The sequence below is a fragment of the Scyliorhinus canicula genome, chromosome 19 (assembly GCF_902713615.1).
Source record: "Scyliorhinus canicula chromosome 19, sScyCan1.1, whole genome shotgun sequence".
NCBI lineage: Eukaryota > Metazoa > Chordata > Chondrichthyes > Carcharhiniformes > Scyliorhinidae > Scyliorhinus > Scyliorhinus canicula.
Window position 1 is genome coordinate 3,421,302 of NC_052164.1, and position 26,480 is coordinate 3,447,781.

The window sequence follows — 26,480 nt, forward strand, 5'->3', positions numbered from 1 at the left end:
AAAAACCATCACATTCAGCCCACCAATTAGCTCCGAAGAAGTCATATGGACTGGATAACTGCTCTATCGCCACAGATACAGACACACCCGCCCAGTCTTTCCGCATTTTCTGGTTTTATTACATTTCCTACATCTACATAGTGAACTTTTATATTATGGAAGAGACTGTCCTGCGAGTGTTTGATGGGGACAGTGTAGAGGGAGCTTTACTCTGTATCTAACCCCATGCTGTACCTGTCCTGGGAGTGTTTGATGGGGACAGTGTAGAGGGAGCTTTACTCTGTATCTAACCCCGTGCTGTACCTGTCCTGGGAGTGTTTGATGGGGACTGTGTAGAGGGAGCTTTACTCTGTATCTAACCCCGTGCTGTACCTGTCCTGGGAGTGTTTGATGGGGACTGTGTAGAGGGAGCTTTACTCTGTATCTGACCCCGTGCTGTACCTGTCCTGGGAGTATTGATGGGGACACTGTAGAGGGAGCTTTACTCTGTATCTAACCCCGTGCTGTACCTGTCCTGGGAGTGTTTGATGGGGACTGTGCAGAGGGAGCTTTATTCTGTATCTAACCCCGTGCTGTACCTGTCCTGGGAGTTTTTGATGGGGACAATGTAGGGAGAGCTTTACTCTGTATCTAACGGTGTGCTGTACCTGTCCTGGGAGTGTTTGATGGGGACAGTGTGGAGGGAGCTTTACTCTGTATCTAACTCAGACAAGAATTGAAGTGCAGAAGTTGGGAACATAGGCTGTCAGGGAAGGACACAAGTGAAATGTGGAACTTGTTCAAGGAACAGGTACTGTGTGTCTTTGATATGTATGTCCCTGTCAGGCAGGGAAGAGATGGTCGAGTGAGGGAACCATGGTTGACAAGGGAGATTGAATGTCTTGTTAAGAGGAAGAAGTAGACTTATGTAAGGCTGAAGAAACAAGGTTCAGACAGGGCGCTGGAGGGATACAAGATAGCCAGGCGGGAACTGAAGAAAGGGATTAGGAGAGCTAAGAGAGGGCATGAAAAATCTTTGGCGGGTAGGATCAAGGAAAACCCCAAGGCCTTTTACACATATGTGAGAAATATGAGAATGACTAGAGCGAGGGTAGGTCCGACTAAGGACAGTAGCGGGAGATTGTGTATTGAGTCTGAAGAGATAGGAGAGGTCTTGAACAAGTATTTTTCTTCAGTATTTACAAACGAGAGGGGCCATATTGTTGGAGAGGACAGCGTGAAGCAGACTGATAAGCTTGAGGAGATACTTGTCAGGAAGGAAGATATGTTGCGCGTTTTGAAAAAGTTGAGGATAGACAAGTCCCCCGGGCCTGACGGGATATATCCAATGATTCTATGGGAAGCAAGAAATGAAATTGCAGAGCCGTTGGCAATGATCTTTTCATCCTCGCTGTCAACAGGGGTGGTACCAGAGGATTGGAGAGTGGCGAATGTCGTGCCCCTGTTCATAAAAGGGAATAGGGATAACCCTGGGAATTACAGGCCAGTTAGTCTTACTTCGGTGGTAGGCAAAGTAATGGAAAGGGTACTGAGGGATAGGATTTCTGAGCATCTGGAAAGGCATTGCTTGATTAGGGATAGTCAGCACGGATTTGTGAGGGGTAGGTCTTGCCTTACAAGTCTTATTGACTTCTTTGAGGAGGTGACCAAGCATGTGGATGAAGGTAAAGCAGTGGATGTAGTGTACATGGATTTTAGTAAGGCATTTGGTAAGGTTCCCCATGGTAGGCTTATGCAGAAAGTAAGGAGGCATGGGATAGTGGGAAATTTTGCCAGTTGGATAACAAACTGGCTAACCGATAGAAGTCAGAGAGTGGTGGTGGATGGCAAATATTCAGCCTGGAGCCCAGTTATCAGTGGCGTACCGCAGGGATCAGTTCTGGGTCCTCTGCTGTTTGTGATTTTTATTAACGACTTCGATGAGGGAGTTGAAGGGTGGGTCAGTAAATTTGCAGATGATACGAAGATTGGTGGAGTTGTGGATAGTGAGGAGGGCTGTTGTCGGCTTCAAAGAGGCATAGATAGAATGCAGAGCTGGGCTGAGAAGTGGCAGATGGAGTTTAACCCTGACAAGTGTGAGGTTGTCCATTTTGGAAGGACAAATATGAATGCGGAATACAGGGTTAATGGTAGGGTTCTTGGCAATGTGGAGGAGCAGAGAGATCTTGGGGTCTATGTTCATAGATCTTTGAAAGTTGCCACTCAAGTGGATAGAGCTGTGAAGAAGGCCTATGGTGTGCTAGCGTTCATTAGCAGAGGGATTGAATTTAAGAGCCGTGAGGTGATGATGCAGCTGTACAAAACCTTGGTCAGGCCACATTTGGAGTAGTGTGTGCAGTTCTGGTCACCTCATTTTAGGAAGGATGTGGAAGCTTTGGAAAAGGTGCAAAGGAGATTTACCAGGATGTTGCCTGGAATGGAGAGTAGGTCATACGAGGAAAGGTTGAGGATGCTAGGCCTTTTCTCATTAGAACGGAGAAGGATGAGGGGCGACTTGATAGAGGTTTATAAGATGATTAGAGGAATAGATAGAGTAGACAGTCAGAGACTTTTTCCCCGGGTGGAACACACCATTACAAGGGGACATAAATTTAAGATAAATGGTGGAAGATATAGAGGGGATGTCAGAGGTAGGTTCTTTACCCAGAGTAGTGGGGGCATGGAATGCACTGCCTGTGGAAGTAGTTGAGTCGGAAAAGTTAGGGACCTTCAAGCGGCTATTGGATAGGTACATGGATTAGGGTAGAATAATGGAGTGTAGGTTAACTTCTTAAGGGCAGCACGGTAGCATTGTGGATAGCACAATTGCTTCACAGCTCCAGGGTCCCAAGGTCGATTTCGACTTGGGTCGCTGTCTGTGTGGAGTCTGCACATCCTCCCCATGACTGCGTGGGTTTCCTCCGGGTACTCCGGTTTCCTCCCACAGTCCAAAGATGTGCAGGTTGGGTGGATTGGCCATGAAAAATTGTCCAAAATTCTATGATTAACCTAGGACAAAAATTTGGCGCAACATCGTGGGCCAAAGGGCCTGTTCTGTGCTGTATTTCTCTATCTATCTATCTAACCCCGTGCTGTACCTGTCTTGGGAGTGTTTGATGGGGACAGTGTAGAGGGAGCTTTACTCTGTATCTAACCCCGTGCTGTATCTGTCCTGGGAATGTTTGATGGGGACAGTGCTGAGGGAGCTTTACTCTGTATCTAACCCCGTGCTGTACCTGTCCTGGGAGTGTTTGATAGGGACAGTGCAGAGGGAGCTTTACTCTGTATCTAACCCCGTGCTGTACCTGTCCTGGGAGTGTTTGATGGGGACAGTGTAGAGGGAGCTTTACTCTGTATCTAACCCCGTGCTGTACCTGTCCTGGGAGTGTTTGATGGGGACAGTGTAGAGGGAGCTTTATTCTGTATCTAACCCCATGCTGTACCTGTCCTGGGAGTGTTTGATGGGGACAGTGTAGAGGGAGCTTTACTCTGTATCTAACCCCATGCTGTACCTGTCCTGGGAGTGTTTTGGTTCTATGTAGTGGAGATGGAAAGTGTTCATTCAGGGTTAACCTTCATCTTAACAAACCCAAAACAAATCATTAAAACATTTTCTGGATGTTGGAGTTTGTGAAAATATCTGTTGCAGGCCCTTCAGCAAGAACCAAAGAACAGGAACTGTCTGGTTGCCCGATCGCGATGCTATTTGGCAATTGGGAATACCACACTTGCTCTGAAAGATGCAGAGGCTTCCCAATTGGGCAATAAAGAATTCTACAAGGTAACGTTAGTCTGACAATTAATTTTGTGGATTTCTACCTTTGATGTCACTCTTCCTTTGACACTGCACCTGAATGCATAGGGTTTTGTGTGTATAGAATCAGAGAAATGTTACAGCACAGGTCAGGCCATTCAACCCTTCAAGTCAATTCCTGCTCTCTGCAAGAACAATGAAACGAGCCCCCCCCCCCCCCCCCCCCCACAACTTTCCCCGATGCCCTGCAATTTTAGCTCTTAAACTGCTTATTCCATTCCCTTTGAAATTCAGAAATCAATTTCCCCTCAATCACACCCTTCCTGCATTCCAGGTCTGAACCTTTCGCTGCATTAAAGCTTTTACTCAGGTTGCCACCTAAATCTGTATCTTCTGCTTCTCAACCCTTCCACCAATGGGAACAGCTCTTCTCGATTCACTCTGTCATGATTTTGAATACCTCTATCAAAGTTCCCCCTACCAGGAGGTCAGTGGGAGGGAGAGGTATTTTAAGCAGGAACTCTGGTGATTGCCCCACTTAGTCCTGGCTAAGGCCATGAACCATTAGCTCCCAACTCAAATCAGCAAACCCAGCTCAGACCAGTAATAAACTGGGATGGTTCATGTACTTGTATGAATAAGCTCTGGGTTTTGGGGGCATCTCAATGGGATGCACTTAAAAGTTGAAATCTGTTTGGCATTAAGCCTGGGATTGTCCCAGTGGTGCAGACTATCGATGCGTTGTACTGTATACTGGCAATGTAAATTTCAACCTCGTAAACATTTAAGAACTAAGGGATCCAGGATTAAAAGTGCCCTGCAAAGTAGTCCGGTGTTTATTAAAATTAATGCACACATTTTTAAAACAATAAATTAAAAAATATATGTTATTGCTTTTTTAGGGTCTTTACCGGAAGGCTGAAACCCTGTATGCTAAGGGCGAGTTTGAACTTGCTTTAATGTTTTACCATCGAGGACATAAACTCCGCCCAGATGACCACAATTTCCGTCTGGGAATTCAGAAGGCTCGGGAAGCTATTGACAACTCTGTTGGAAGTAAGTGTGTGTTAGTTGAAGGAATTGCCTCTGATCTTCCACTCTCTCTCTCTCTCTCTGTGTTTCTAATGACAGGGTTGTGCCTCGCCTGGAGCAGCTGACACAGAAAAATGTGTCTTCAGAACCACAGCATGGGACAGGAGCGGGCAGGGAAAAATACGATGAATAGACAATGTCTATTAGGACGGGTGGAGGTGGGAGGATGGGGGTGGTGAAACCGCCTGGGTAAAGAGAAGGATTTTAAAACCAAAACCAGAAAATTCTGTAAATACTTAGCAGGTCTGGCAGCATCTGTGGGGACAGTAATCGGATTAATAGGAGCAAGAGTAAACCATGTGGGCCCTTGAACCTGCTCCACCATTCGTTATGATCATGGCGCTGCTGATGAAAGGTTAGAGGCCTGAAACATTGTACTTAATTTTACAGTTGGCTTTGGGGACCCCAGGGGCAAATAGGGATTTGAGTCCATGCCTAATGACAGTGGGAGCAGTTTGGCGACTTTACCTCCTGATCAGCCGCCCCTGTGTCGCCATCTAGTTAAGGAGAATGGGCAGGTTCCTGATGCTGCCACTCCGTTCTGCATTGCCACTGGCAAAGGTGGGTGTTGCTGAGGCAGATTGGTGACCTCGAGGGTGCCTCAAATTGGGAGTGCCCTCAGACAGTAATTAGAAATAGTAAACTCAGGAATACTGAGGGGTAAAAGCATGACCAATTGGAGGGGAAACCTCTCCATCGGGATTATTGGGCCCTCTATCCCTCCAAACCCTACCTAGGGGCATAAAGGTTCAGTCAGGAAAGCCTTCATAGATTTTTTTTTTTACAGTGCAGAAGGAGGCCATTCGGCCCATCGAGTCTGCACCGGCTCTTGGAAAGAGCACCCTACCCAAGGTCAACACCTCCACCCCAGCCCCATAACCCAGTAACCCCACCCAACACTAAGGGCAATTTTTGAACACTAAGGGCAATTTAGCATGCCAATCCACCTAACCTGCACATCTTTGGACTGTGGGAGGAAACCGGAGCACCCGGAGGAAACCCACGCACACACAGGGAGGATGTGCAGACTCCGCACAGACAGTGACCCAAGCTGGAATCGAACCACTTGGGAGGTCATTTCCCTGATGTTGATGGCCTCCCCACACAGTGGACGCCATTCTCTGGGCGAGATTTTCTCAGCGGGGCTGGGCCACAGAATCCCCATGACCGGCGTGACTCATGCCACACAGCCCCGACGCCGGGACACAATTCTGGCACTGACGTGGTAGGTGCAGCACCGGTTTGAGGCTGTTCTATGTGGCCCCCCCACCCCCCCTCCCCGCCAATTCTCGGCCTGGGATGGGCGTCGTCAAAAACCCGAGTTTTGGCCGTTTGAGGGGGGGGGGGGGGGGGGGGTCTTGCCTCGGTGGGGGGAACGTTGCGGCCTGGCCTGCGATCGGGGCCCACTGATCCGTGGGCGGGCCTCTCTGGCGGAGGGCCTCCTTTCTTCCGCGCCAGCCCCTGTAGCCATGCACCATGTTGCCGGCGCGTTGAAGGGAGCCACTGCACATGCACACGTTGGCGCCGGTGCCACTGCGCATGCGCGGACCCCGCGGCACTCAGTTCACGCCAGGATCAGCAGCTGGAGCAGCACGGTCGGCTCCAGTGCCGTGCTGGCCCCCTGTAGGGGCCAGAATTGCTGATCCTGAGGCCGTGTTGACGCTGTTGAGAAACGTGACGCCATTTCTGACGACGTCAATACTTAGCCTCAGGATAACAGAATCCCGCCCTCTGTTTTTGAGACTAAGTGCGGGAGGCGCACACTGGCCAGAATGGCAGGATCCCGCACCAGATTCTGTACATGAAACCTCATTAATTATGCACAGGTGAGTTCCCCTCCTAGTCACCTGGAGGGCTAGCAGCTGATTTGTCCACCCGCTGTCAGCTGATGGGTTCAAAAGACCTGGTGCCATGTTTAACCACGAGTCCACCACACTCATATCACTCTCTCCAGTTCACCTGTCCTCACCAGAACATGCGGAATGTCAGCAACCCAGAGGGAAAAGGCTAGCAGCCTCAAGAAAATGTTTGATCCTTTTTTAAAATAAATTTAGATTACCCAATTCGTTTTTTCCAATTGAGGGACAATTTAGCGTGGCTAATCCACCTAGCCTGCACATCTTTGGGTTGTGGGGGTGAAACGCACGCAGACACGGGGAGAATGTGCAAACTCCTCACAGACAGTGACCCAGAGCCAGGATCGAACCTGGGACCTCGGCGCCATGAGGCAGCAATGCAAACCACTGTGCCACCGTGCTGCCCCAAGAAAACGTCTGATCCTTGATTCAAACACCCTTCACCTGAGCCATCATCAGCGAGGCACACATGACTCACTTGGACCTCTACTTACTGTTATGTATTTGCCCAGTAATGGTAGTAACATGAATTTAACACAACATAATAGGATGCAATCTACCCAGCAACAGGTAGAAATCTGCCTAGCAACTGCAGTAGGGCGGTATGGTAGCACAGTGGTTAGCACTGTTGCTTCACATTTTGTTTTTAATTTTAGAGTACCATTTCCTTTATTCCAATTAAGGGACAATTTAGCGTGGGCAATTCACCTACACCGCACATCTTTGGGTTGTGGGGGCGAAACCCACACTAACATGGGAAGAATGTGCAAACTCCACATTGGCAGTGACCCAGAGCCGGGATTGAACCTGGGACCTTGGCTCCGTGATGCAGCAGTGCGAACCACTGCGCCACCATGCTGCCCTGGCACTGTTGCTTCACAGCACTAGGATCCCAGGTTAGATTCTCGGCTTGGGCACTGTGCAGAGTCTGCACGTTCTCCCTATGTCTGCCTGGGTTTCCTCCGGGTGCTCCAGTTTCCTCCCATACGTCCCGAAAGACGTGCTTGTTAGGTGAATTGGACATTTTGAAATCTCCACTGTGTACCTGAACAAGCGCCAGAGTGTGGCGATTTGAAGATTTTCACAGAGGCTTCATTGCAGCGTTAATGTAAGCCTACTTGTGACACTAATAAAGATTATTAGTATTACAGCCAGTATTCAAAATGAGATGCGCATCTTTCAGTAATGAGATTAGAAGACATTTAGATAGAATCAGACGCAAATAGCTTATTAGTAGAAATGGCTTACCTAGATGATTGGGAGTATAAACACACTAATGTCGAAAGTCAAGGAATTTGATAGTGGCAGACAGCCAAATACACAGAAGGCAGAATGAAAGTGGAACAAAGGCATAATGGCCAGGGCTCTCAGAAGCAGACAAGCCAGTTTTCCCGCCAGCAGCTCGGAGGCCAAGTTTTACTTCTGATAGCCTTGCAGGCTTAGGGCCAAAGCAGTGCAGAAACCTTTGTAAAGGGAGTTTAAACATCTTTGCTGGATCAGGAAAAGATATTTCCCAGTTTTGATCAACAGCCTTGTATTGTGGTAATTATAGGCTGGATTTAACTTATAGGTCTACTTAATTTGATTTGGGGAACAAGGGAAGACTTAAGGAGTTCAAGGATATTAGATATATTTGGAACAAGGGGTACATTCTACATAGAACATAGAACGATACAGCGCAGTACAGGCCCTTCGGCCCTCGATGTTGCACCGACATGGAAAAAATCTAAAGGCCATCTAACCTACACTATGCCCTTATCATCCATATGCTTATCCAATAAATTTTTAAATGCCCTCAATGTTGGCATGTTCACTACTGTTGCAGGTAGGGCATTCCACGGCCTCACCACTCTTTGCGTAAAAAACCCACCTCTGACCTCTGTCATATATCTATTACCCCTCAATTTAAGGCTATGTCCCCTCGTGCTAGCCACCTCCATCCGCGGGAGAAGGCTCTCGCTGTCCACCCTATCTAACCCTCTGATCATTTTGTATGCCTCTATTAAGTCACCTCTTAACCTTCTTCTCTCTAACGAAAACAACCTCAAGTCCATCAGCCTTTCCTCATAAGATTTTCCCTCCATACCAGGCAACATCCTGGTAAATCTCCTCTGCACCCGTTCCAAAGCTTCCACGTCCTTCCTATAATGAGGCGACCAGAACTGTACGCAATACTCCAAATGCGGCCGTACTAGAGTTTTGTACAACTGCAACATGACCTCATGGCTCCGGAACTCAATCCCTCTACCAATAAAGGCCAACACACCATAGGCCTTCTTCACAACCCTATCAACCTGGGTGGCAACTTTCAGGGATCTATGTACATGGACACCGAGATCCCTCTGCTCATCCACACTACCAAGAATTTTACCATTAGCCAAATATTCCGCATTTCTGTTATTCTTTCCAAAGTGAATCACCTCACACTTCTCCACATTAAACTCCATTTGCCACCTCTCAGCCCAGCTCTGCAGCTTATCTATGTCCCTCTGTAACCTGCAACATCCTTCCGCACTGTCTACAACTCCACCGACTTTAGTGTCGTCTGCAAATTTACTCACCCATCCTTCTGCGCCCTCCTCTAGGTCATTTATAAAAATGACAAACAGCAACGGCCCCAGAACAGATCCTTGTGGTACGCCACTCGTAACTGAACTCCATTCTGAACATTTCCCATCAACTACCACTCTCTGTCTTCTTTCAACTAGCCAATTTCTGATCCACATCTCTAAATCACCCTCAATCCCCAGCCTCCGTATTTTCTGCAATAGACGACCGTGGGGAACCTTATCAAACGCTTTACTGAAATCCATATACACCACATCAACTGCTCTACCCTCGTCTACCTGTTCAGTCACCTTCTCAAAGAACTCGATAAGGTTTGTGAGGCATGACCTACCCTTCACAAAACCATGCTGACTGTCCCTAATCATATTATTCCTATCTAGATGTTTATAAATCGTATCTTTTATAATCCTCTCCAAGACTTTACCCACCACAGACGTTAGGCTCACCGGCCTATAGTTAAGCTGTGTGTGTGTTTATTGGTTCATATACTTAATTGTCTTAGAGTTGTGTAGTCCTGTTTGTGCATATTTGCCTTTCCTTTAATTTAATAAGTCTTTAATAATTGTTACATAACAACAGGACTGCTTATTCTTACTGGTGATTCATGTGACTCCTCGCACCATTTCAAAAATAAAACTATACACCTGTAGCCATCTGAGATGGTCACCTGCAAAGGACCATGGGAATTATGGCCAACCCAGGATTCAGACAGATACAGAGCTTCTGTGCATTTGAAACGCAGGTAGCTAGACTTGATCGAAACCCCCGCTCGTTTGCATTCTAATGGCCCATTTCCCCAGAACAATAGGACTGCAAGCAAGAAACCGATACAGCCACAGACTGATCGGCGCCACTCCCTTTACTCAGAGAGCCCAACTGCCAAGGTCAATGACCGCTGAGGACCCGCCCAGCTACCAAGGCACCCGCCCCTTTATTGGCCAAAATCGAAGCAGTGATCGAAGCCCTGTCGAATTATTGGGTCCAAGATTAAGGACCAGCCCAAAGAGCACAAAACCATTGAGGGATAAAAGGGGACACAGCCGTGTGTTCAGTCTCTTTTGTACCCGGCCTGTGCCAGCCTCCTTTGAATCCGGCCTGTGCCAGCCTCCTTTGAATCCGGCCTGTGCCAGCCTCCTTTGAATCCGGCCTGTGCCAGCCCGACTGCAGCATAACGACCAGACAGCCAAGTTCAAGACCAACGATCGCTACCTGACGGATGAGCCCAGCAGAGACAGAGCCACCTCTTCAAACCAGCCACGTGAGATCAAGATAAAGGCCTTATCCACTTACGTTTTAGACGGTAACTTCCCAGCCCCCTACGATAAATGGAAGGACGCACTGACGGTACAGGACAGCATAGTTTTGAAAGACGGAATTTATGTGGTCCGTGAGGGAAATGCTTCTACCCACTTTGTAAAGGTGTCTATAGCAACTTGCACATACTTGAAACCATTTCTGCAAGGGGGGAGGGGGGCCAATGAAGTTGAGTTGCAAGTTTGTCCAGGGGCCATTAATAGCAAAGGCCACAGCTAAGATTTTGACCCAACAGATATTTACACCCTGGGGTCTCCCCCACAGCATTGAGTCAGATCAAGGTTCCCACTTCACCGGCAGAGTCAGGCAAAATGTTCTAACAATTCTTGGAATCAGGCAAAAATTCCACATAGCATATCACCCCCAATCCAGCAGCATTGTTGAGAGAATGAATCGCACTTTAAAAGCGACCATTAGGAAGATGGTGCAACAGAATAATATCACATGGGACACAGTCCTCCCATTTGCTCTTATGTTTCTTCGGAACACCATTTCCAGTTCCACAGGTTTCACCCCCCACACTCTCATGACCGGACGACCCATGAAGGGAATTGAATATTTATTAGGTCTCGATTTGGCCAGCCCCACAGTAACCACCCTCACCCTTGGAAAAGCGGTCTGACAAGTCACAGGCAATATTAAAGCAGCACAGCTCGCTGCAGCTGTCCGACTAGGCGCTAGAAGAAAGCAGAGTAAAGCCTGCTTTGACAAAACCATCCACCCGTAGAGTGTACAGTCGGTCAGGAAGTGATGGTTTCCCTTTACAACCCCAGTTTTTTCCTCCCCCCCAAATTTGCAGGACCCTACTCCATCTTGGACAAAGTGAGCCCCTCAGTGTACAAGATAACGTACCCCAATGGTAAAACTGGTTGGTTCCACATCAACCAACTCAAAGTCTATGGAACCCAATATAGCCACTCCCACCACATCTCTCTGGCAATAGGAGACGATTTTGCCCTGCCCATCGACAACCTAGTCCAACTCTCCCCCAGCCATGCCAGCACGTCCACAGACCCAAACCTGTTTCCGCCCACAGGTACAGACTTCCACCTTGAGCTTGACTCCGACGACAGCGACAGCCTTCCCGAATTGATTGCTATCCCTGTCCAATGGTACAATCTCTCTGCCCCCAATCACCCCAGGCCCCGGAACCACGACAAGCATATCTCCCCCCCCCCCCCCCCATATGCCCTTCCACAGCCACTGCCACAGCCACCGCCCGACGACAGTAACTTGCCCTTCACTGCCTCTGCCCCTACGCCTCACGACAAACAAACCGCCTTTGGCACCGCAACAACTCTTGTAGACTGGTAAGACATGACGATTTGGATCCTACGACGGCCCAAGTGGCCATGGCACAGAAACAGCAGACACAAGCCTGGCAACTGGGAGAAGGTGATGATTCATATTCTGACTCGTTTCGGTAATCCTTTTATAACGCTGTTTGGTACAGAACCCTGACGTGTCCAGATGATGAGAACTTGAACTGACTAACTGGTTGTGTGGTTGTTTGACCGATATACGGGAAAGCCTTGTGGTTCAGTAAGAGAAATAGGACCACCCACAGTATTGGGGATGCTGTTGGGACATAACATCATATCATAAAAAGAGCCTCAGTATCATATTGCCGACTCTAAAGAGCAACATTATTGGTGACGCTGGTGGGATAGTATTCCATTAAATTGGTAACACACCCCCACGAGCCTGTGCTCCAAGTTACAATACCCTCACACATAACATCCGTGTGGGTCATGACAGGAAATCGTCCCCCTTTTTAAGAATGAAATATCTTACTTTGAAAGACATTTCATTTCTCAGCCATTTTTTTTATTAGTTCCTTCTTATTAAATATTACAAAATTCAAGAGTGTGCATTAACAGAGAAGATACCCCAGAAAATTTCCCACTGTTCCCAAAAGTCTCTTTCTATACTCGGGATAAAGCATCCGCAATGACGTTCTCTTTCCCAGCCACATGATAGATTTTTACGTTAAATGGTTGCAACAGCAAACTCCATCGGAATAACTGGGTGTTCTGATCTGAAAGAAATTTCAAAGGGTTGTGGTCAGTACATTATGATTGTCTCCGCTGGGTTTCTGGCAACATCAACCTCAAAAAGTTATAATCCCCGTACCAGGCTTAACATCTCTTTCTTAATGGTCGAATATTTCTGTCGACGCTGGTTTAATTTCCTAGAGAAATATCCCACTAGGCTTCTCAAGGCCAAGTCCGTCTTCTTCCAATAACACGGCTTCAATCCCATGTCGCTAGCATCCACAGCCAGTTTAAACTGCTCGTCGTAATTGGGTGTTGCTAACACTGGTTTTGTAGTCAACAAGGTTTTTAAATGGTTGAATGCTGTTTGGCAGCCCTCTGTCCAGTTAAACTGCTTGTTCTTCTTTCGGAGCTCTGTGAATGGTGCTACCGCACTGCTAAAGTTTGGCATCAACTTACGGTAGAATCAGTTCGTGTCAAGAAACCTTCAAATGTATTTTCTAGTGGTGGATTCCGGGTAGTCCCAGGTGGCCTGCAGTTTGGTAACTCATGGTGTTATTCTCCATATCCCACTGTGTGTCTCAGAAACATGGACCTTAGCAAATTTGCTTTTCGCTTGGTTCATCACGAGATCGGCTTCTTCAAAGCGGTCAGACAATTGCTGTAGGCAGTGCAGGTGCTCCTCCTACCTCTGGCTGAACACCACCACTAAGTCATCAATGTATACGGTACAGAGACTGAATCCTCAAATCACTCTGTTGGTGAGCCTCTGAAACGTTGTTGGGGGGTGTTCTTCACCCCAAATGGCATAACTTTGAATTGATAAAGTCCTTGGGGCATCACAAAAGTGGAGATCTCCTTTGCCCTCTCAATTGAAGGTATTTGCCAACAGCCCTTTAGCAAGTCTATTTTGTTGATGAATTTCAACCGTCCAACACTTTCGATGCAAAATCTTCCAAATGTGGAGAAAAAGCCCACTTGGCTGTGCATTCACCCACCTACAATCCACACATACTCTCTGGGTTCCATCAGGTTTGGGCACCATGACAGTTGGGGAGCTCCAATCACTAGAACTCAATTCAATAACATCATTCTAGAGCAGATACTCAATTTTCTTCTGTACCTGCGATAACGTAGCTGAACTTAACTTATATGGATGTTGTTTGATGGGAACAGTGTCCCCCACATCTACGTCATGTGTTTCTAACCCTGTGTTACCGAGTTTATTCCTGCAAATACAGTTCTGCGGCTCTTATCTGAGAGATGACTTAACCACTGGTTTAAGTTTTCAGTACTTCCTCATTGTCTAAATGTAGGGAAGTTACTGTCAAAATTTGACCCCGCATTTTCCCCCTGCTTCATTACTGATAAGACCTCCTGCTTGTTCTCATCTTCTCTAACCCAATACTTTTTTAAAAATAAATTGAGTGTCCAATTCTTTTTTTTTTCCCCAATTAAGAGACAATTTAATGTGGCCAATCCACCTACCCTGCACATCTTTTGGATTGTGTTTGAGACCCAGACAGACACGGGGAGAATGTGCAAAGTCTACATGGACAGTGACCCAGGGCTGGGATCTAATCCAGGTCCTTGGCGCCGTAAGGCAGCAGTGCTAATCACAGTGCCACCCGTGCCACCAAGCCAATACTTTTTTAGCATGTTCACATGACACACTGTGTGATTTACGTCTATCTGAAATGCATACCAGATAGCTTTTCTCGCTCAATTTCTTTTCAATGTAATACAGCCCACTGAATCTAGCGTTCAGAGGTTCACCTGACACATGTAACATAAGCACTCTCTCTTCAGTGTAAAACCTCATTGATCTCTCAATAATCTAGATAAGCTGTTTCAACTAATAAGCTATTTGCCTCAATTCTATTTAAATGCCTTATAATCACGTTACTGGTAGAGACGCATCTCATCTGGCCTTTTGAACACTGGCTACTGCTGTCACTAGGCAGATTTCTACCTGTCGCTGGGCAGGTCACATCCTATTATGTCTTGTTAAATTCATGTTACTGCTGTTACTAAGAAAATCCGTGACTCTCACCTCGCTGGAGTCTTTCAGTAAACAACTGGTACCCCTTTGGCCCCTTGATTGTGAACGTTTCATGCAGCCTTGTCAGAGTCCAGCTACCCTCCCCTCAGTTTTCCGACTGCCTTCCATTATCTTCATCAGACCACCCATCCCAAATCCCCTCTCTTTCATTGCAGTGACTGCATGAGTCCCACAACACGGTGCTGTCCAGATAGATCCTGGTGTGTGACATTGTGGGGAAGGAGCCCCCTGTACTCCCCGACCCCGGACGCAGTGCTGATCCAACTCGGTGACACAGGAGTGTCCATGGGTCCAGCCCTGCTGTACCGTCCATGAAGCCCAGCTCGGCATGGAGATGGAGGGCAGGAACCGGTCTGCCCCGGCAGAGTGGTGCACAGTGGACCAGGAGCAGAGCAGCACCCTGGCTGAAAGCTTTGATCCATTCACCACAAAGTCTCTTCCACACAGAGAACCACCTTGTGCACGGCAGTCTATAGCAATCAGGGGCTGGATTCTCCGCCCCCCCCCCCCCCCCCCCCCCCCCCCGCCGAGGGGATGACATCGGCAGCCGCTGACGCTCCGGTGCATGCGCGGACTTCGGCCAGCTGGCGAAGTCTCTTCGGCTCCGGCTGGCGTGGCGCCAAAGGCCTTTCCCACCGGCTAGCGGGTCGCCAACCACTCCGGCGTGGGCCTAGCCCCTCAAGGTTAGGGCTTGGCCCCTAAAGGTGCGGATTTCTCCATACCTTTGGGGCGGCCCGACACCGGAGTGGTTCGGGTCACTCATCCCGCCAGGATTCCCCGCCCCGCCGGGTAAGGGAGAATCCTGGCCCAGGTTTTGACTGATGTAATTTCAGGCAGGTGTGTCACAAGATAGGAAGATTTAATGTGATGCTGGTGAGAAGCTGTTTTAATGAGAATTCATTAAAAAAAAAATTTAGAGTACCCAATTCATTTTTTCCAATTAAGGGGTAATTTAGCGTGGCCAATGCAGCTAAGCTGCACATCGTTGGGTTGTGGGGGCGAAACCCACGCAAACATGGGGAGAATGTGCAAACTCCACAGGGACAGTGACCCAGAGTGAACCTGGGCCCTCGGTGCCGTGAGGCAGCAGTGCTAACCACTGTACCACCGTTCTGTCCTTAATGAGAATTAATGAGATGAAATGAAAATCGATTGTTGTCACAAGTAGGCTTTAATGAAGTCACTGTGAAAAGCCCCTAGTCATCACATTCCGGCGCCTGTTCGGGGAGGCTGGTACGGGAATTGAACCGTGCTGCTGGTCAGCCCTGATCTGCTTTAAAAGCCAGCGATTTAGCCCAGTGAGCTAAACCAGCCCCTTATGCAAATGGCGTTCACACGACTTGCCAGCAATAAGGCCGACCAGCCATTGTGAGAATTACTACGTGATTTTACAGTGGGTTTCTGACTATTTGGCTCTCACTAGGTTCTCTGCTCCCTCCCATCACCGGGCATTTGCCCAGTGGTGGAGCAGCCCCACTATTGGCAAAGTGCTGGCAGCCCCACTTAAGAGTGCGGAATAGAAACCTCAATAAAGCAAATTGCTCCACACCAGCCGATCCACACTCTGGGCCGCCTCCAGGTCACCGCGTGGAGTCTTCCCAGTGGCAGGTCTACATGTGAGGCTACCTTGATGTGGGGCCACACAATTTTACCAGCTTCCACCAACCCTCAAGCCTCCACTGTTACTCTCTCACAGATGCAGCCTGACTTGTTGAGTTGTTACAGTATTTTCTGTATTTACAGCAGAGTTCCAGCATCTGCAGAATTCTGCTTTTGTAGCAATTGGTTTAAATGTTTTTTGAAAGCAAAGAGGGAAGCAGTCAGGAAAAATCGAGAGAGCCTACTGCTTTATAGATGAGAGGAGATAATTGGCAGGAAGCTGTTTACAGTTTGGGGACTGAATCAAGATCCTGGGTGACTGAGAGCGGGTAGTGCATTCGGAAAATGAGTGGCTCTCGGTTCAACAAGGTGCAAGACATTGCAGTACAACAGAATAACAGCAGAAAACTCTGAGTTGTTTAACCCGCACTTTATTAACTGGGGGCCAGGGAATAAAGTTGAAAACTGAATAGGATTTGCTCAGAGCCCTTTTCATTTCTCTACAGCTGGTGTTGTTACCTCCAAACTTAAACACTCACTGATGTAACGATTCATTTAATCCACACAGGCCCTTCCTCGGTGAAGCTCGATACTAAAGGGGACCTGTCCTTATTTTACAGACGAGAGGAGGTGAGCTGTTTAATTGGGGGCAAATACCTTGATTGGTACAAAGATTATAAACCTTCCGTGGGTGCTGGGACTCAGGGCGAGGTGACACTGTGGTTTGTAGGATGTAGGGAGAAGGTGAGATTGAGGGATGTTTTGACATACATTTATTTATTGGATGTGAGAGTCAAGTCCACATTTACTGCCCATTTCTAATTGCCTCCAAAATGTTCTCTTAAACCGCCGCAGTCCATGTGGGTTACACTTTTTGGTCGCAGTTTTGATACAGCTGACGGTCTTGCTGGGCCATGTGAGAGGTCAGTGAAAAGCCAACCCATTGCTGTGGATTTGGAGTCCCCAAATCTCCAGATTGGGTAAGGCTGGCAGATTTCCTTTCCTAAAGGACGTTAGTGAACCAGATGAGCTTTAATGACTTTCGATAGTTTCAAGATCGCCATTACAGATACAAATGTTTCATTCCAGATTTATTTAATCCACTGAATTGAATTCCCAAACTGCTAAACTGGGATTTGAGTTCATGTCTTGTTTAGTTTCACTTGTCGCTCCAGAACAGTGAGAATGAACTGATCACGCTTTCTATTTCCCGTTAAGAAAGTCTTACCAAAGACTAAATCTCAATTGCGACGGCTGAAGTTAAACCTGAAGCAGCAGAGCATGAAGACGGAGCAGGACGAACCGAAAACCAGCAAAACAGTGCGAGTGCTGCTCGGGGAATTGTATGGAGACAAGGAATACCTGGAGAAACTGCTCTTAGACAAGGGTAAGGAAGCACTATCATGGCTTGTTTTTAAAAATTAGCTCATGGGACCAGCATTTATTGTCCATCTATTGCCCTTGAACTGAATGGCTTGCTGGGCAGTTATTGCTGCGGGCCTGGAGTCACATGTCGGCCCGACCAGCAGATTTCCTTCACTGGAGGACATTAGTGAACCAGATGGGTTTTGAATAATAAACTACAACGGTTTCATGGTCATCATTAGACTTTTAATTCCAGATTTTTTTTGAATTCAAATTTCACCAATTGTCATGGTGGGATTTGAACCCAGATCTTCAGAGGATTACCCTGGGTCTACTGGATTGTTATTCTAGTGACAAAGCCATTGCGCAACTGCCTCCCATGATTACAGGCCCAACCTACTCAACCTTTCCTCATAAGAAAATCCTTCCATACCTGGGAACAAACAGCCGAGTGAACGTTCTTTGCATTGCCTCTAATACCAGTAATCCTTGGATAAGGGACCAAAACTGTTCACAGTATTCTGGATATTTTATGTAGCTTTATGTAGTTTAAGCAAGACTTCCCTATTTTTATACTCCATTGCCTTTGAAATAAAGGCTAACATTCCATTTGCCTTCCCAATTACCCGCTGAACTTGCATGCTATCTTTTTGTGATTTATGTACACACTCAAATCCCTCTGTGCTGCAGCTTTCTGCAGTCTTTCTCTATTTAAATAATATTCAGCTTCTTTATAATTCCTTCCAAAGTGCACACCTTCACATTTTCCTACATTATATTCCATCTGCCAAGTTTTTGCCCACTCACTTAACCTGTCTAAATCCCTCTGTACACTCTCTGTGTCATTCTCACTACCTGCCTTCTCACCTATTGCTGTCATCCACACACGTGGCAATAATACATTCACTTCCCTTCTCCAAGTCATTAATATATATTGTGAATAATTGTGGCCCCAGCACTGATCCCTGAGGCACTGCACTAGTTACAACCATCCTGAAAATGCCCCCCTTATTTCAACTCTCTGTCTACTATTAATTAGCCAATCCTGTATCCGTGCTGATAAACTACCATCAATACCATGGGCTCTTATCCTATTAAGTAGCTTTTTGTGTGGTTCCTTAGCAAACACTTTTTGAAATCCATCAGTTTGGTATTGTTTGCCTTTGCATTTCTGTGCAAGACAGAATTTAAACCTTGTTTATAACGTTCCCTTTCCTTCTCCAGACTCTTGCTTTGTTTCACTCTCAGGGACCACACGCTCTCCCTTTCTGAGCCCAGATTGAAGTTTGGACTAGAGAGCCAGTTTCCCGAGCCTTCCTCACCTTCGACACTCACACTGTCCATTGGGTAGGGGCACTGAATAACTACCAGGAGCGGCCATTTGAGCCATTTGAGCTGACCTTATCCAGCAGGGGCACTGAATAACTACCAGGAGCGGCCATTTGAGCTGACCTTATCCAGCAGGGGCACTGAATAACTACCAGGAGCGGCCATTTGAGCTGACCTTATCCATCCCCTGTCTCAACGTGCAAGGGCCAAGATTCCATTTTGATTTCCGTGCCTGTTTTCTAGTTTTCTCCCTTTCCTGAGCCGAGGTGCTGGTTCCTGGCAGTAACTCGCCCTCCAGTATTGACCCAGGGATGACCATGTGTGTGGGTTTACATACTGAATGAAGAGGAATCGAGCTCGGTTTGCCCACTTCTGACCCCAGTGTATAGAGGACAGCCGTACTCTATCCACTTTCGTGCTGACTGGGCATTTAGTTGCACATTTCTTCCAGCTGAAGTTCCCAGAAAAGTGGCCAGGAGTAGGCTGATTCCTTTTTTTAAAATCAGGCACTGAGGTCAATTGTGATGCTCCCAACTTCTAAGACTCAAATCCATGAACTTTCACAGCCCGGGGGCTAATTTGAGAATCCATGCGGGTCAGCATGATTTGCAGCAAAGCTTCCACTCCACAATCTCCGCCATAGCCACTCCCATACCACAGTCTCCCCCTGACTGAATGGCCATTGAATCCCTGCATTGATTATCCTCAGCTTCAACCTACTGCTACAAACTCACAGTCGCACCCCTTCCTTTCGCTAGCTGACCCAGAGCGCCTCTTTATCCCACACTTTGAAACTCTCTCAGTAACCAAGCCCTTCCTCTCCAACACTGAGAAACTGACTTTCTCAAATCACGAGTGCCTCTCTGAACTGCTTGACAACAGATTGCTGTGGTCACCTTTTCTCCTTTGGAAGCTGCACTATCAGAGGTGCCGCTATTAAACCAAGGTTAAAACGTAAATTTAAAAGATCCAACGAGACAGGATGACACCCCAGGTTTTCTGGCCTGTATCTACCCGCAATTCACACCCCAAACAGATTATCTGTTCCTTGTTGCCGGTTATGGGATCTTGCTGTGCACGAGTTGGCTGTCACGCTTCCCAAATGATAGTGCATTACTGACTATCAAGCCCTTAGGAAAGTTCTGGTTGTGAAAGGTGCTATATAAATGCACATTGCAGATGTTCAGTCACTGGGCCAGCAGGGGGAGCCCTCTCAATCGGCAAATATTTTGGTCCTTTTCAGGAAACTTTTCATTGGAAACTTTGTTGTTGAGAGTTCAGAGTTTCTGCTGGGGGCTGGCTGGACACTTCATCGATGTTTCTGAACCACAATGTGAAAGTTTCCTGTCACACATTTCCCCCCACAAACTGGGAAATTAATTAAAGAAGACCCTTAACCCCCCCCCCCCAGGACCACTCACAACCACCATGCACCCCGCCCGCCCCCAGCCCATCAGCTCCTGTTGGAGGGGGTGGATGGAAGGCTGAGTGTGGAAGGCTGAGTGTGGGTGGTCGGACCCCCACCCCACCCCATGCCAGTGCTGCAGAGATTCCAAGACAAAAGACTCAAGTTATCTAGGGCAGGGGGTGTAGAGGATTGGAGCGGTGGGGAGGGTTAGGGTCAGGCGGTAGTGAAGGAAATCAGTCGGAGGTCCCACTTTTGATCTCCATCCAGGGGTTTAAACTGGGAACCACACCTGTTGAGCGAGAACTGCATCTGTCTTCATTGCGATGCTCTCCATGCTGATAACCTGCTGATGGGACAATAAGGCAATGGGCTCCACAACCTATACCCCGGTGAACATTCTGGGAAGCAATAGAGAGAGTTTGGGAGTAGGGGCTGGGGCTTTGATTGTCAGAATGGTGGAAGGGTTGCACACCGGTTCATACTGCTCTTTGGCCCACTGCTAACAGAACTGATAAAGACCGCCACGGACAGCGGAGGAAGCATTCAGGGTCTGATCATGAGCGGAATCACATTCCTTGACACACGAACCGAGTTCTGGAGACAGCAAAAGCCGATCTTTGCCCGAGAGCGAGAACAAAGAATAAAAGCTCAGAGTTGGAAAAGCCACCGGAAACAGGCAGAATCGGAACAAACTACCTTCATCCTGGAGCGCATGGAGGAAATCGACATGTGTATGTGAAATAGAATAGTAACATTCACTAAACCGATTGGCTTATATCCGGCTAACTGTTGGACTGTGTCACGTCTGAAGTTTCACTAGAATGGATCCCCCAGTGCAGACACCACAGTGGTATTTATAATGGGGGCCTGTTTCGCCCCATTGGCTGGTTTGTGATACAGAGCAAGGCCAGCAGCACAGGCTCAGTTCATGAAGGCCCCACCTTCTCAACCTTGCCCCTTTCAGGTTAAGTCACCACTAGTCAGCTCCCCCCTCAAAGGGAAAAGCAGCTTATGGTCACTTGGCACTGTGGTGACTTTATAATCTCACTGCCCATCAGACACTCCCAGGACAGGTACAACATGGGTGGAGTTAGATACAGAGTAAAGTTCCCTCTCATCATAGAATCCCATTCGGCCAATTGCGTCTGCACTGACCCTCTGAAAGAGCATCCTACCGAGGCCCATGTCCCCACCCTATCCCTGCAACCCCCCCCCCATACTTTTTGGACATGAAGGGGCAATTTAGCATGGCCAACCCACCTAACCTGCACATCTTTGGACTGTGAGAGGAAACCCACGCAGACATGGGGAGAAAGTGCAAACTCCCCACAAACAGTAACCCGAGGCGGGAATTGAACCCGGGTCCCTGGTGCTGTGAGGCAGCAGTGCTAACCACTCTGCCTCCATGACCCTATCAAACACTTCCTGTAGGTAATGTTGACCTTTACTAACTGTTTAGACATGCACAAGATGCTTGGGTAAGCTACCAATAGGTGGTCTGAGCCCATCTCAGTCAGAGAGATTGCTGGGTGGGCGGTGGGGGCGTGCGTGGAAGGAGAAACAGAAGCTGAGGGAGAGAAAGATTAGCGTGGAAACAGTGATGTGTCTTGGGGTTCACTCAAAGTCATTCTTGTATCCTTTTTGCTCAGTGTTGGCTGATGGCTATGCTGAGCAGTGTAAGAGTAAGGCCATGGAGCTGGTGCAAATTGTAAAGGGATGGTCGCAAAGAGAGGTTCCCAACAAGGCAGAGTTCCTGGGGAATCTGTATAGCACCATCGGACTCGCTCAGGTTGAACTCGGAGAATTTGAGGATGCTCTGGCCAGTCATCAGAAAGATCTGCTACTTGCAAGAAAGCAGTGAGTATAATCCATCGATTCAGGCTGCTTTCCAACTGTTACAATTTACATGGAACTGGAGCTTAGTCTGTATACACTTACAGGATTTGTTTACAGAGACACAAATTACAAACTTGCACCTCCTAATCCAATGACCATAGTTACAGTCTGCTCCTATCCCACCAACCGAATATAATTAAACACAATTAACACCAATTTTGAAATGCCACCACTGGGGGTTGGAGCAGTGCTCCTCAGTAACTAATCCAAATCCAATATTCCACAGTACAGAGACAATGCTCCTTTCATGGGCTAGCGAACCCCTTAGACAGATTGGTAATAAGCGGACTGTTGGACCCTCACTGAGGGATAGGGGGAGAATAATCCACAAATTCTTGATTACCATTCAGTGACCTCTGCTTCCAAGTATTTAGTGCGAAGGTCAGGTGGGGACAGGTGGGTCTTGCAGTCTAGACTAGACTCACACAATAGTATTGACCAGCTAATGGAGGTGCCAGAGGAGTACTGATGAATGTGGAGCCTGGATTCTTCTGTTAATAAGAACAGAAAAAAGGTTTATTGTAGCTGAAAAAGCAGAGTTTTGCTTGCTTTCAAATCTCTCCATGGCCTTGCCCCTCCCTATTTCTACAACCTTCCAAGGTCTCTGCACTCCAACTTTGGCCTCTCGAGCGTTCTGATTTTAATCGCACCATCATTGCTGGTCATATCTTCAGCTGCCTGGGGCCAAGATCTGAAATCCCTTTTTAAGACTTACCTCTTTGTCCAAACTTCTGGTAACCTGTCCTAATAACTCCTCATGTGGCTCAGTGTCAAATGTGGTTTGATTCTGTACTCATTAAGTACATTGGAGGGCAGCACAGTGGTTAGCATTGATGCCTACGGCGCTGAGGACCCGGGTTCGAATCCCGGCTCTGGGTCACTGTCCGTGTGGAGTTTGCACATTCTCCCTGTGTCTGCATGGGTTTCGCCCCCACAACCCAAAAATGTGCAGAGTAGGTAGATTGGTGACTCTAAATTGCTAATTAATTGGAAAAAATTATTTATTAAAAAAAACATTAAGTACATTGGGAGGTTTTACTGTGTCAAGGCATTATATAAATGTTGTTATTCATGCTGCACAGTTTAAAAATGGTATCAAAATGAATAATTTTTCATTGCTTTTTGAAAAAAATTGTAAATAGTGACAACCTAGAAGCAAAATCAAGAGCCCTGGACAACATCGGCAGGGTATACGCAAGGATCGGTGAATTCGCAAAGGCTGTGGAGGCGTAAGTATGACGTGCGGCACTGAGGTTTTGACAGAGGTTAACCTGAAACCCCACAAATAAAGCACTTAACCTCCCGGAACAATGCATCCTGTTTCAGATTCTGTAGCTATTTGTATAGTAACAGGATATTGTACTAGCGTAAAGTCCTGGTACAATACTTCCTAATCACAGGTTTGCTCCTGTTGAAGGTGGAAGAGTAGAGACCATTGCTGTGACCCTACACACCTCTACTTGGGTTTAAGGTGATAAGACTATAGGTGCTGCTTTATCAGGAGGACAGTGATATAGATGTGATGTTTGCTAAACAATCCTGAGTGAGCAAAGAATCATATTGGAAACCAATTTAAAACAATCAAGTCTGGCTCACAGAACGCTTGTGTGTGTGTGGAATGTGAGGCAAGATAAGGCTTTGTTGTGATGATTGATTAACCTGCAAGCACACAGCAGGTAGTCTCAAAACAGAAAAAGAAAACTCCAGTTGGAGGGTCACTCCAGTTACCCTGACTGAGGTCAGCTAATCAGGATAGATAAAAGGGTAAAGTTGGGGCCTTTCTGGTCTGTGCACCCAAGTGCCCGAATATCTACCTGGCTAGCAGAGCAGACTCAATACCATGCTGGCTGGTGTCTGTCAAACCAGGAGGTAGGACCGCCAACTGAGCCATGCTGTTGCTCGTTTATCAAATTTTAATTTCCTTATTGTTGCTTTTAAGAATTCCTGCTTTTGGGAAACTCCATCATTTTATTTTGGATTTTAACAGTTGGTCGGAGAAGGAACCTCTAACTAAAACCCACCTCGAACGCACTTGGCTCTTCCACGAGATTGGGCGCTGTCACCTGGAGCTCGGCAACAATGTGGAGGCCCGGGATTACGGTTTAAAAGCCTTGGCATCGGCGCAAAAGACAGGAGATGAAGAGTGGAAAATGAATGCCAATGTCCTCGTGGCACAGGCTGAACGTAAGAGGGATTATTCTGTCAAGTCTTTCCCAAGATCAAACTTATTCCAAAATCCTCCCAAATTCATCCAGTTTGGACCAATTTCAGCTGTCAAATTCCTTTAGTGCCATTTTTCCAAGCTTTGTACTCACACTGAACCATTACAAAAAAATCATCTTCAAAGAAATTTGGAGTACTGAATTTCCAATCCCAAATTTAGATGTTGATACTGTGTAGGACATGCAGCGAGAGTTTCATCCTAGATTTCTGGTTTGAATACCCTACTAACAGAAACTATCTAAGTTCACACATGAAGAATGAACATGTAGATGAGGCCTGTGGTACCTACAATGATCTGTCAGAACTTTATCTCTTTGAGAAGCTAAGAGTGTATGATGGAATCCACAGTTTCTCTGGTGTGAAATTTAACATAAAATAATTAGGTTCACCATCAGATCCAAGACTATCATGTACATTTGGTCGCATTTTGGTTTGCTGTCAAGCCTTTTTGTTGGGTATAATAAAAACTACATGGAATGTCAATGTGATGGCTGATTAGAGTCAGTGTTCCTCTGAACAGTGTTCCATATAACCCAGTCAAACGCCATTCACACATAGAGTTACAATCAGACCCTAGTTGGTTCCTTTCATCAGTACAATGCCGAGAGAGCTGAAACCAGGATCTTCCTAACCGGGGAGCGGGACTATTGGAGGAAGGATCCTCATAAGATGTTGAGGAGCTTGGTTGCAATGTTGTGTCTGGGCAGAGGGATCTGGGTATCTTTGTTCATGAATCGCAGAAAGTTGGTGTGCAGGTACAGCATGTCATTGAAAAGGCAAATGGAATATTAGCGTTTATTGCAAAAGGACTGGAGTATAAAAGTAGAGAGGTGTTGTTGCAATTGTATAGGGTGTTGGTGAGACCACATCTGGAGTATTGTGTCCAGTTTTGGTCTCCTTATTTGAGGAAGGATGTGGTGGCATTGGAGGCAGTTCAGAGGAGGTTCACCAGATTGATTCCAGGGGTGAAAGGGTTGACGTGCGAGGAGAGAGTAATCAGTTTGGGCTTGTGCTTGCTGGAGTTTAGAAGGATGAGAGGGGGTTAACGCTACACCCTGTATGCTTCATCCGATGCCGGTGCTTATGTAGTTACATTGTATACCTTGTGTTGCCCTATTATGTATTTTCTTTTATTCCCTTTTCTCCCCATGTACTTAATGATCTGTTGAGTTGCTCGCAAAAAAATACTTTTCACTGTACCTCGATACACGTGACAATAAACAAATCCAATCCAACCCAATCTGACTGAGGTACATAAAATACGAAAAGGGATTGATAAAGTAAAGTAGACCAAAATGTTTCCCTTTATGGGACAATCTAGAACGAGAGGTCACAGATATAGGTTGAGAGGCAGTAGATTTAGAACTGAGATGAGGAGGAACTACTTCTCACAGAGGGTGGTGAATTTGTGTAACTCTGTCCCACAGTGCGGTGGAATCGGAGTCATTAAATGGTTTCAAGAAGGAGAGAAATATTTTTGATTTTAGAAATGGGTTAAAGGGATATGGGGAACAGGTACGGAGGGGGATTTGAGGAAGAGATCAGCCATGAACTGATTGGTGGAGCAGGCTCGAAGGGCTGAATTGCCGACTCCGCTCCTAATTCCTATGTTCCTATGTAGCTCTGACTCACGATGAACAGGGAGGACCACAAGTTTCATTTCACAACCACAAGGTGGGAAAAAGAAGAGAAAAGTCACACCATCTTTCACAACCGATAACATTCACTTGTTAATTCTTCTAGTTAAAGAAAACAAACTTCAGACTGCAGTGACATTCTTTGAACAAGCATTGAGCAAAGCCAAGGTGCTGAATGATGAGCCAGCACAGGAGGCAATATCAAATGTGAGTACTCCTGCTTAATCCATGTGCTATTGTATTGTTGCTACTTTCCTGTAGTTTCAGCAGTAAGAAAGATGATGGGACCCTGATGATTTAGCACTAACAGCAAGGAATCGGGCTGTATTCCTGATAGACTGGCAGATTCCAGTTAATCCTGGGCAGAATTCACCATCCTTCATGTTTCGATGAAACTTTTTTAA

At 46.9% G+C, this 26,480-nt stretch overlaps 1 protein-coding gene across 12 annotated transcripts in view; it reads left to right on the top strand.

The window, feature by feature from the left end:
* The window catches only part of odad4 (outer dynein arm docking complex subunit 4), a 91,941-nt gene that overhangs the window by 705 nt on the left and 64,756 nt on the right, over nucleotides 1-26,480 (top strand). For 10 of the 12 annotated variants that reach the window (XM_038779487.1, XM_038779489.1, XM_038779491.1 and 7 more), the window contains exons 2-10: nucleotides 3,629-3,760; nucleotides 4,636-4,789; nucleotides 16,787-16,848; nucleotides 17,437-17,605; nucleotides 20,827-21,051; nucleotides 21,970-22,177; nucleotides 23,359-23,445; nucleotides 24,204-24,400; nucleotides 26,183-26,283. In XM_038779487.1, the coding sequence (XP_038635415.1) occupies nucleotides 3,629-3,760; nucleotides 4,636-4,789; nucleotides 16,787-16,848; nucleotides 17,437-17,605; nucleotides 20,827-21,051; nucleotides 21,970-22,177; nucleotides 23,359-23,445; nucleotides 24,204-24,400; nucleotides 26,183-26,283 (1,335 nt within the window). Of the gene's footprint in view, nucleotides 1-3,628; nucleotides 3,761-4,635; nucleotides 4,790-16,786; nucleotides 16,849-17,436; nucleotides 17,606-20,826; nucleotides 21,052-21,969; nucleotides 22,178-23,358; nucleotides 23,446-24,203; nucleotides 24,401-26,182; nucleotides 26,284-26,480 lie in introns of those variants that run through there. The other 2 variants (XM_038779493.1, XM_038779496.1) reach the window with 2 other exon arrangements.